Source organism: Salvelinus sp. IW2-2015, linkage group LG16 (genome assembly GCF_002910315.2).
Source record: "Salvelinus sp. IW2-2015 linkage group LG16, ASM291031v2, whole genome shotgun sequence".
NCBI classification, from domain to species: Eukaryota; Metazoa; Chordata; class Actinopteri; order Salmoniformes; family Salmonidae; genus Salvelinus; species Salvelinus sp. IW2-2015.
In genome coordinates, this window is record NC_036856.1 from 10,940,228 (window position 1) to 10,951,732 (window position 11,505).

General features: G+C 42.0%; 1 protein-coding gene across 4 annotated transcripts in view; it reads right to left on the bottom strand.

Annotated features, from left to right (window-relative positions):
- LOC111976086 (ceramide synthase 1) overlaps positions 1 to 11,505 on the bottom strand; it is a 50,304-nt gene that overhangs the window by 8,494 nt on the left and 30,305 nt on the right. For 2 of the 4 annotated variants that reach the window (XM_024004825.2, XM_024004827.2), the window contains exons 3-7: positions 9,870 to 10,050; positions 9,275 to 9,436; positions 6,893 to 7,040; positions 6,433 to 6,599; positions 1,195 to 4,877 (exon numbers count right to left, since the gene is read on the bottom strand). In XM_024004825.2, the coding sequence (XP_023860593.1) occupies positions 4,835 to 4,877; positions 6,433 to 6,599; positions 6,893 to 7,040; positions 9,275 to 9,436; positions 9,870 to 10,050 (701 nt within the window). In that variant the 3' untranslated portion in view covers positions 1,195 to 4,834. Of the gene's footprint in view, positions 1 to 1,194; positions 4,878 to 6,432; positions 6,600 to 6,892; positions 7,041 to 9,274; positions 9,437 to 9,869; positions 10,051 to 11,505 lie in introns of those variants that run through there. The other 2 variants (XR_011481149.1, XM_024004826.2) reach the window with 2 other exon arrangements.

Below are 11,505 nucleotides of genomic sequence, written 5' to 3' on the forward strand. Positions count from 1 at the left end.
CTGACTCAAGACATTTTAGCTTTTCATTTGTAATTAATTTGTAAAAATATCTAAAAACATAATTCCACTTTGACATTATGGGGCATTGTGTGTAGGCCAGTGACACAAAATCTCAATTTAATAAAGGTTTTATTCAGGCTGTAACGCAACAATGTGGAAAAAGTCAAGGGGTGTGAGTACTTTCTGAAGGCACTGTATGTATGAATAAGAACATGCATTTAGATTGATAAATTGTCCCCCATACTACCCATTGCCATCACTAGAGTAAGTATGGTTATAGAATGGAAATAATTCTATTTTTTTTCGGATTCACCCCTTTGTAGACTAGTTTACTAGTGTTACTATGTGACTTACTTAGTTTTGATTACAAATGCCCTTTTAAAATGTGAAAACATTAGACCCTCCCCTCCCACAAATATGTCAATCAGAGATGTATGCAGTGTTGCAATAAGGTCACAGTCTCCCAAAACGATTCTATCTGGACATGTCTATTGCAACACGGTGAGCTCCACATCGATGTGCAGACACAGCACGTTGAAATCCCCCCTTGCTCTCATCAACTAAAGTCTTAAGGCAGGATGTTGGTAGATCAAATTGGACCTTTGAGGGAGTCTGGTAATGTCAATGTGTTGTCCCTTGTCTTCGTCTATATCCCTTACGGTCTTTGATCTTGAGTTAAGTGACGAGACAACGCTTGTGTGCTGTAGTTGGCATGCAGTATCACATGTAAGAATCCCATGTCTCTCCCGCAGTCAGTGAGAGCAAATGGACTGGCGAGATTCACCTATCAACACAAGGTAAAAAACTGTGGTACATAGATTTACATTTTTATTTATTGAAGCAGACTGCTAAACTGTGCACTGACTTGAACTCTCAAGACTCTCTTTTTGTCCAACACCTACATTTACCTTTGTCTCGACTGTTTTACCTGGTCCTCGTAAACTTGATTCTTGCAATGAAAATGACAAAGAGTAAATTAATTTGTTGAAATAAGTCAGATGCAGGTTTCTTTTTTTCATTTACATGTTTTATTTTAAGGGAAAACATACAATAACACTGGTTGAATGGAATTATTTAAAAAATGTATTACAAAAGAGTAAGTACCTGTCATTCCCAAGTGGTCGTATTTAGAAAGTGGTCAGATTGAAACTTTAAGTGCCCAGATTTCTTACAAATGATAATTCTCCCTGAATTTCCCCCCCCCTAATAAACAAAATAAATGACAGTGCAATTTGTCAGCCCTTCATATTCACTACAACCTCCCTCTTTCTCCTCGAGCCACTCAGGTCTCAACCAGGCCTCTCATCAGAACACTTCTCGGTGATAAAGATCAATATTTTTGGCACATTCTTAAAGCATTAAACTATCAAAGGAAATGCATAGAATAATACTTCTTCCACAAAGGTGGAAGGTTTCATCCTGAACCGTGGATGGACTTTTGTATTCAATGCTGGTCAAAAAGAACAGTGAAATCTGCCTCAAAATTAAACTTAAAATGACTGACTGCTACTCTATAACCTATTATTTATCTTTTTGAGTGAATTTGCTGTGAGTAGATTCACCTCACAAAGCCAATCAGGTTTTTGGTGTTTTTTGTCTGTGGTGGTGAGGACAGACCGGGAGAGAGCTGGGCCGAGGTGGAGGAAAAGTGCACACGTCTTCGTGGACAGTACCACGGGAGAAATCAGGGCACCTCATCATGTGTACCAAACAATTAACAGACGCATACACAGGAAAAGGGACACGACTGGATTACAAAACAGTGTTCTCAGAAACAGCAGCAATTCAAAAAAAAAGTAGAATAATAATGACAATGTTTGAATGTAAAATCAAAAGCTAGGTTATCCTGGGCACTGGCACTAGTGGTAGCTGGGGACTGAAAGACCACAACTATGAACACTATTACCTGCCCACATCTGTGGACTATTCCAGCACAAGCATGCTGTTCATCATAACGAAAGAGCTTGAATTTGATCGTAAAGGACAGCACCCCCCTCTAAGTCACAGCAAAGAAAGACCTGGAGAGTCGCAGCACACAGGCACACACAACCAGGAGCACATTCAAATGCAAAGAGGATACCAAACCATTTGGACTGTGTAGTGGTGTCTGCTTGAATGACTTCACTTTTTTAAAGATGAGTTCTGCACATTGATAAAGGATACGATTATGTAGTTCTTTCTTCATTTGTGTTTTTTTTTAATTACTTAATAGCACATTCCAAAAACCATTCCAGTGTCATGCATTCCTGAATATCATATGTGCATATATGTTTTTTTATATTAGATTTTTCTCTTCTTTTACACAAGGGCCCTTTGCTTTCTGTGAACTGCCAACATATTGGTTTTCAAGATGAGTCAAATCCATTTCTTTAACGAAATCATAAGGTTGATGCTCAACCCAATCAATCGATTTCAGCTACAGTACCAGTCAAAAGTTTGGACACACCTACTCATTCAAAGGTTTTTCTTTATTTTTACTATTTTCTACATTGTAGAATAATAGAGAAGACATAAAAACTATGAAATAACACATGGAATCATGTAGTAACCAAAAAAGTGTTAATCAAAATATATTTGAGATTCTTCAAAGTTGCCACCCTTTGATGACAGCTTTGCACACTCTTGGCATTCTCTCAACCAGCTTCACCTGGAATGCTTTTCCAACAGTCGTGAAGGAGTTCCCACATATGCTCGGCACTTGTTGGCTGCTTTTCCTTCAGTCTGCAGCCCAACTCATCCCAAACCATCTCAATTGGGTTGAGGTCAAGTGATTGTGGAGGCCAGGTCATCTGATGCAGCACTCTCCTTCTTGCTCAAATAGCCCTTACACAGCCTGGAGGTGTGTTGGGTCAGTGTCCTGTTGAAAAACAAATGACAGTCCCACTAAGCACAAACTAGATGGGATGGTGTATCGCTGCAGAATGCTGTGGTAGCCATGCTGGTTAAGTGTGCCTTGAATTCTAAATAAATCAGACAGTGTCACCAGAAAAGCACACCCATGCCATCACACCTCCTCCTCCATGCTTCACAGTGAGAACCACACATGCAGAGATCATCCGTTCACCTATTCTGTGTCTTACAAAGACACAGCGGTTGGAACCWAAAATCTATAATTTAGACTCATCAGACAAAAGCACAGGCTAATGTCCATTGCTCGTGTTTCTTGGCCCAAGCAAGTCTCTTCTTATTGGTGTCCTTTGGTAATGGTTTCTTTGCAGCAATTAGACCATGAAAGCCTGATTCAAGCGGTCTCCTCTGAACAGCTGATGTTGAGATGTGTCTGTTACTTGAACTCTGTGAAGCATTTTCTTGGGCTGCAATTTCTGACGCTGGTAACTCTAATGAACTTGTCATCTGCAGCAGAGGTAACTCTGGGTCTTCCTTTCCTGTGGCGGTCCTCATGATAGCCAGTTTCATCATAGCGCTTAATGGTTATTAAAAACTGCATTTGAAGAAACTTTCAAAATTTTCCAGATTGACTGACCATGTCAGTAATGATGGACTGTTGTTTCTCTTTGCTTATTTCAGCTGTTCTTGCCAAAATATGGACTTTGTCTTTTACCAAATAGGGCTATCTTCTATATAATCACCCCTACCTTGTCACTGAATGGCTCAAACGCATTAAGAAGGAAAGAAATTCCACAAATGTACTTTTAACAAGGCACACCTGTTAATTGAAATGCATTCCAGGTGACTACCTCATGAAGCTGGTTGAGAGACTGCCAATAGTGTGCAAAACTGTCATCAAGGCAAAGGGTGGCTACTTTAAAGAATCTCAAATATAAAATATGTTTAACACTTTTTTGGTTACTACATGATTCCATATCTGTTATTTCATAGTTTTGATGTCTTCACTATGATTTTACAAAAAGAAAAAACCTGGAATGAGTAAGTGTGTCCAAACTTTTGACTGGTATTGTATATCAGCTGTCATTAACCAGCTATCAGCTTGTATGCCTTCATTTCAGTGCAACAACAGATGCTATAAAAACAGAAAATGTGACAATACATTTCCGATACAGGAATGCAAGCAATATTTCTTATGCATATTTATCGACGGCAAAAAAAAAAAAAGTTGAAAGGTTTATGTTTCCCTTCAAAATCTGAACACGAGTAATTCACATTTGCAAGACACATCAATACTACACTGACGTGGCTCTTCAAATAATGCAGGTCAGGCTGTGGTAATGGCTGTGTTCACTATCGACCTGTGCAATGATATGAAAATCAATACACGTTGGTAAAACAAAGCCAGCCAATTACATGCACTCTCTCACACCCGCGGTAGTGACATGATGCAATACTTCCCTTTAGTATTTTAGCCTTCACTCCTGGAATAAGAGGAGGTAGAAACTAAAAAAGCCACTACGCTTTTAAGAGGAATGCTCTTTAAAAAGACAGGTCTCTCTCTACTAGAGATGACCTTTGACATGGTTACTGTGTGAATGCTTTAGTCCTCTAACGTGTGCACGTTATCTAGTTTGTATAGGTCTAGACTAGAGGCCTAAACATCAGTAGCTCAACCTTGTCTGGTGAGTGTTTGTTATAGATAACACTAATTCTAAACATTCTGGTAGGCTACACAAGAGAACATTCCTGAAACTCACACTTTTTTCTTTTTCTTCAAACGTAATGTTAATATAAGACAAATGTCACCTGAAATAACATTCCCAGTGATATAATAAAATAAAAAAATCTATAGAACACGACGGGGGAAAAAAAGAAATAAAAGTGATCAATTGTTTTTTCATCCTTTTCTCGAGACCCCTAGAGTCACTTAGACCTAAGTCTGAAACAATCTAGGTCGTGCCAGTAGGTGGAACTAGAGAGGCCTTTATAGATGCTTCTCCTTGGTGATCCCGTTCTGCACGTGCTTCCTGTGAGAAGAAAGGAGAGGAGAGAAGAAAAAAAGGACCAACTGTCAGCCAGCGGAAAGGTGATCAGCTATTTATACGCATGGTAAAACCAAAAGGATATCACCGGTGTTCAAGGGCGCCAGATAAGGGCTGGGTCAGGCTGTAACCGCATAATCACACCTCAATAAGTACAGTGCTTTGATCCTGTCTATCTGTATGTTACACAAGACAGGGCTACTTGTTGCAGCTCTGAGGTCATACTGGGTGGTCTGACAGAGCACAGGTTACTGGGGTTACAAGAGAACTGGGAACAGATCCACGTGTGTCACGCCATAGCAGAGGCACTTCCTCAAGGGGAGAGCTCATTGGAGCATGGTGTGATATAAGATTTAACATGGGTGTGGTGGATGGTAATCTTCACAACCAGATAGCAATAAGAATGCCACCACCTCAGCCTCCAATCGGGCTTAGAGGAATATTAAGTCGAATCCCAAGAAGAAGAAAGAGGACAGCTACACCCAAGGATGTACCAGAACAACGTTCGTCTTTGCATGGGGCTCGTTCATTACAAAAGCGGACACTTTTTTCCGACTGTAGTCTGCCACCATATTGATCACACATACTGTAGCTGGTTATTTCAGATCGCACTGAAGGGCGTAGGGGTTGTTTGGAAAGGGTTTGTTTTAGGCATGAGGTTTACAGTGTGATGAATGGTTGTCTACACTCCAAAAGGGTTCTTCGGCTGTCCGCATAGGAGAACCCTTTGAAGAACAATTTGCGGTTCCAGGTAAAGCCCTTTTGGAACCCCTTTTCTAAGTATACAGACATTTACATTTAAGTCATTTAGCAGACGCTCTTATCCAGAGCGACTTACAAATTGGTGCATTCACCTTATGATATCCAGTGGAACAACCACTTTACAATAGTGCATCTAACTCTTTTGTGTTGGGGGGGGGGGGTTAGAAGGATTACTTTATCCTATCCTAGGTATTCCTTAAAGAGGTGGGGTTTCAGGTGTCTCCGGAAGGTGGTGATTGACTCCGCTGACCTGGCGTCGTGAGGGAGTTTGTTCCACCATTGGGGTGCCAGGTCGAACTAGGTCGAATACAGGTCGAACTAGTCCAACAACCCCGTACCTCTTGCCCTTATATGTTGCAGAATCCAGATACGAAGGGACCAGGGCGAGGTTGTTTTTTTTGGTTGGACCGGGCTGTAGTAAAGAGGATTTTTGGCTTGATGTGCTTTGCTTTGGTAAATCAGTAGGGATTAGGCATTGTGGTTTGGGACGGCTATGGACACACATGGGGTTCAATGAATTGTCTTTTCATTTACTGAGTCATCTGAGGCCAAGGGGCCATTCTCTCTCAATGTTTGCCTGACAAAAACCTCTCTGGATGTTTTTGAAATGATCATCTCCTGGAGATGAAGTTTCTGTATAGTGCATGATTGTGACATTACTTCAGCACAGTAAAACATTCATGGTAATGTATACTATAATACACACAATTTGGTGATTCATATACACTGGTTAAATGAAACATGGTCAAGTAGTGTGTGTAACTTTGTGTTTCCTCACCCTTCAGCAGAGTTGTTGAGATGTCCTGCATCTTCACTCTGCAGCCGCTGCTGGGCCTTGAGCAGGGCTGCAGCCCTCTGAGCTCCCTCCTCACCCTCGTACTCCCTCAGGTCTTTCACATCCTTCATCTGCCCCGTCAGGACCTTCGCTACAAACGCCACTATGAACTGTGGGCAGAGAGAAGGGGGGGATCAGGGGTTAAAGAAGGGAGAGAGGTCTGATGTCACATAGTACAGTTTTGTTCTAATGCTTGTATCAACCCCTGACGGAGGCTAATAGGAACGAAGAGGAACAGGCAATGGTCATTGAACTGTCATGCCATTCACCTCTTGGGAACATAGATCTGTGAGTGAATACCCTCTCTGAATTAGATTGTGCTTGTTTAACCAAGCATCTGACAAATGAGCTTCAGTGTAGTGTGTGACCTGTGACCTGCTGCAGACGGAGGTCCAATACTTGCCAAAAACCAGTAGATATTCATGCAGAGGAGTGTCAAGAGGAGGCTGTTGAAGAAGAAATAGAAGGGAATGTTTGGGACGGACTGGAGGCTGGACACACAGGTGGCGTACAGAACCTTCAGAGGGAACCAGTAGAGACGGAACCAAAACCTGCACAGAGGGGGGACACAGAGGAGCTGTATTACTCTGATGCTTTAGGGGACAACGACTAGCATTGTCCAGGGCTTCAAACACCCTTGTGACCTCTCAGGACAGGTGTGGGGGTGTGTGTGTGTGTGTTTGTGTGTGTGTGTGTGTGTGTGCGTCCCACATGAAAAAATACTATAGTCTACTATGGTATACAGTGCATTCGGAAAGTATTCAGACCCCTTGACTTTTTCCACATTTTGTTACAGCCTTATTCTAAAATTGATTAAATAGTTTTCCCCCCCGTCATCAATCTACACACAATACCCCATAATGACAAAGCAAAAACAGYTTTAGAATTTTTTTGAAATGTATAAAAAAATAAAATACTGAAATATCACATTTAAATAAGTATTCAGACCCTTTACTCAGTACTTTGTTGAAGCTCCTTTAGCAGTGATTACAGCCTTGAGTCTTTTTGGGTATGARGCTACAAGCTTGGCACATCTGTATTTGGGGAGTTTCTCCCATTCTTCTCTGCAGATCCTCTCAAGCTCTGTCAGGTTGGATGGGGAGTGTCGCTGCAGAGCTATTTTCAGGTCTCTCCAGAGATGTTAGATTAGGTTCAAGTCCGGGCTCTGGCTGGCCCACTCAAGGACATTCAGAGACTTGTCCCGAAGCCACTCCTGCGTTATCTTGGCTGTGTGCTTAGGATCGTTGTCCTGTTGGAAGGTGAACCTTCGCCCCAGTCTGAGCGCACTGGAGCAGGTTTTCATCAAGGATCTCTCTGTACTTTGCTCCGTTCATCTTTCCCTCGATCCTGATTAGTCTCCCAGTCCCTGCCGCTGAAAAACATCCCCACAGTATGATCCTGCCACCACGCTTCACTGTAGGGATGGTGCCAGGTTTTCACAAGACATGACGCTTGGCATTCAGGCAAAAGAGTTCAATCTTGGTTTCATTAGACAAGAAAATCTTGTTTATCATGGTCCAAGATTCTTTAGGTGCCTTTCGGCAAACTCCAAACGGGCTGTCGTGCATTTTACTGAGGAGTGGCTTCTGTCTGGCCCCACTACCATAAAGGCCTTATTGGTGGTTCTGCAGAGATGGTTGTCCTTCTGGAAGGTTCTCCCATCTCCACAGAGGAACTCTGGAGCTCTATCGGGTTCTTGATCACCTCTCTGACAAAGGCCCTTCTCCCCCGATTGCTCTGGTTTGCCAGGCCGGCCAGCTCTAGGAAGAGTTTTGGTGGTTCCAAACTTCTTCCATTTAAGAATGATGGAGGCCACTGTGTTCTTGGGGAACTTCAACGAGGCAGAAATGTTTTGGTACCCTTCCCTAGATCTGTGCCTCGAGACAATCCTGTCTCACAGCTCTACGGACAATCCTTCGAACTCATGGCTTGGTTTTTGCTCTGACATGCACTGTCAACTGTGGGACCTTATATAGTGTGTGCCTTTCCAAATCATGTCCAATCAATTGAATTGACTCCAATCAAGTTGTAGAAACATATTAAGGATGATCAATGGAAACAGGATGCACTTGAGCTCAATTTCGAGTCTCATAGCAAAGGGTCTGAATACTTATGTAAATAAGGCATTTCTGTTTAAAAAAAATATAAATTTGCAAACATTTCTACAAACCTGTGTTCACTTTGTCATTATGTGGTATTGTGTGTAGATTGATGAGGAAAAACATTAATWTAATCCATTTTAGAATACGGCTGTAATGTAACAATATGTGGGAAAAGTCAAGGGGGTCTGAATACTTTCCGAATGCACCGTAAATACTATAGTATTCACTGTAGTGTTTTTGGAGACTGTATTTACTGTAGTATTTACTGTAGTATACTGTACAATTTATAGTGAACTTTATAGTATAAATACTGTAGTAAAATAAATCTGTAGTATATACTGTGGCACAAATTGCAATATGGTGGAGGGGAATGGGCAGGGTATATGAAAATGAAATACTGTATTATTTACTATAGTTAAAAAGGGTTGTGCCTTTGCGGACTGTAGTGTTTTTGAGGAAATTACTGTAGTATTTTTTTTTTTTTGCGGATAATTCTGTAGAATTTATATACTACAAGTACTACACATGATCCAGGGATACTACCGTGCGCAGTATAGTATTCTACAGTATACTACAGTTTACTATAGAATTCTATACTAAGTACTGTAGTATTCTATAGTAAACTGTAGTATTTTGTCATGCATGCGTGTGTGCTTGTCTGCGTGTGTCTTCTCTCTCCTCACCAGGTGATGCTGAAGCTGACAGAGCCCATGTTGGACAGGATGTCGTGGATGAGGTAGTAGTCCCCTCCCCGGGTCTTGAAGTAGACGTTGAGCTTGGTGAACTCCAGCTGGATGTCATTGATGTCGTGGAGGAACAGCACCAGTAACCCAATGCTGTGGAATCTGAAAGGAGAGAGCAGTGGGGAGCACAACGTCGGTACACAAACAATATAAGAACACAGCTGTACGGATAGCTAGACGATACAATGTGACAGCCAGGGGGTGACACTTAGTCAATGACACCGGCTGACTTTAAAACAAATACAGTTTGAAACAGAGGAACCGTCTAACGGTCATCAAATAACACTGAAAACATGTTTCCAACATCAAATAACCTCGAGCCTTTTTACACTATGACAAATCACTGTTCTGATTCCACAAATTGACATAACATAAAAATAAACCTTGACCCTCATCTATCATTTACAACTATTGCTACGTGGAAATGTTGCCAGTATTCAATACATTTTATATGACAGGCAGTAAGATTACACAGCATCACATTACGGCAGCGTTTCCCAAACTTGGGGCCACCAGGCAGGGTGTGGTTAGCTACCTGAAAGCGTAGGAGAAGGTGATGAGGGCCAGAGTGACAACGTGGTGCACCACCATGACGGTAGAATCCTTCCTCCAGTCATCCATGTAGACCGTGGCGTAGATGGAGTGTCCGTAGAAGCTGCCCTGGATCAGGTAGGCGATGGCGATGTCCGTGGGCACCGTCATGCCACGCTTCCAGTCTGGAAGGGGGAGAAGACATAGAGAGCGAGAGAGAGAGAGACACTGAGGGTTAGAGGAGAGGCCTGGCGGAACTACATAGGAACCAACACACACATACTGTATACACACCAACATGTGCATGTTGACACACACACACACACACATACACACACACACGCACACTGACACACACTGACATGAATATGCACACTGGCACAGACAAAAACATGCTCGCTCACACACATATACACACACACACAAACATGCATGCTGGCACAGACAAACACTGGCAAACATGTACACATACACCCACCCACCCACACACACACCCACACACACAAGCATCAAGGCACATACACAATCATAGAAGCAGGCATGTACACATTTGCACCTGAACACACACGCCCTTCTCTTGCTACATCCCATTTGGTTAACGACAACATAAAGAGAGGGAGCCAAATCCTCCATGGAAGGTATTCAAACAAGATAAACCTTATTGACCTACAGTACCAGTCAAAAGTTTGGACATACCTACTCATTCAAGGATTTTCTTAATTCCTTACTATTTTCTACATTGTAGAATAATAGTGAAGACATCAAAACTATGAATTAACACATATGGAATCATGTAGTAACCAAAAAAAGTGTTAAACAAATCAAAATATATTTTATATTTGAGATTCTTCAAAGTAGCTACCCTTTGCCTTGATGACAGCTTTGCACACACTTGGCATTCTCTCAACCAGCTTCATTTTTTTTGGACAAGGTAGGAGGGTATACAGAAGATAGCCCTATTTGGTAAAAGACCAAGTCCATATTATGGCAAGAACAGCTCAAATAAGTAAAGAGAAACAACAGGCCATCATTACTTTAAGACATGAAGGTCAGTCAATTCGGAAATGTCAAGAACTTTGAAAGTTTCTTCAAGTGCAGTCACAAAAACCATCAAGCCGTATGATGAAACTGGCTCTCATGAGGACCGCCACAGGAAAGGAAGACCCAGAGTTACCTCTGCTGCAGAGGATAAGTTCATTAAAGTTACCAGCTTCAGAAATTGTAGCCCAAATAAATGCTTCACAGAGTTCAAGTAACAGACACACCTCAACATCAACTATTCAGAGGAAATTGTATAAATCAGGCCTTCGTGGTCTAATTGCTGCAAAGAAACCAATAGTAAAGGACACCAATAAGAAGAAGAGACTTGCTTGGGCCAAGAAACACGAGCAATTGACATTAGACCGGTGGAAGTCTGTACTTTGGTCTGATGAGTCCAAATTTGAGATTTTTGGTTCCAACTGCTGTGTCGTTGTGAGACGCAGAGTAGGTGAACAGATGATCTCGGCATGTGTGGTTCCCACCGTGAAGCATGGAGGAGGAGGTGTGATGGCATGGGGGTGCTTTTCTGGTGACACTGCACACTTAACCAGCATGGCTACCACAGCATTCTGCAGCGATACACCATCCCATCTGGTTTG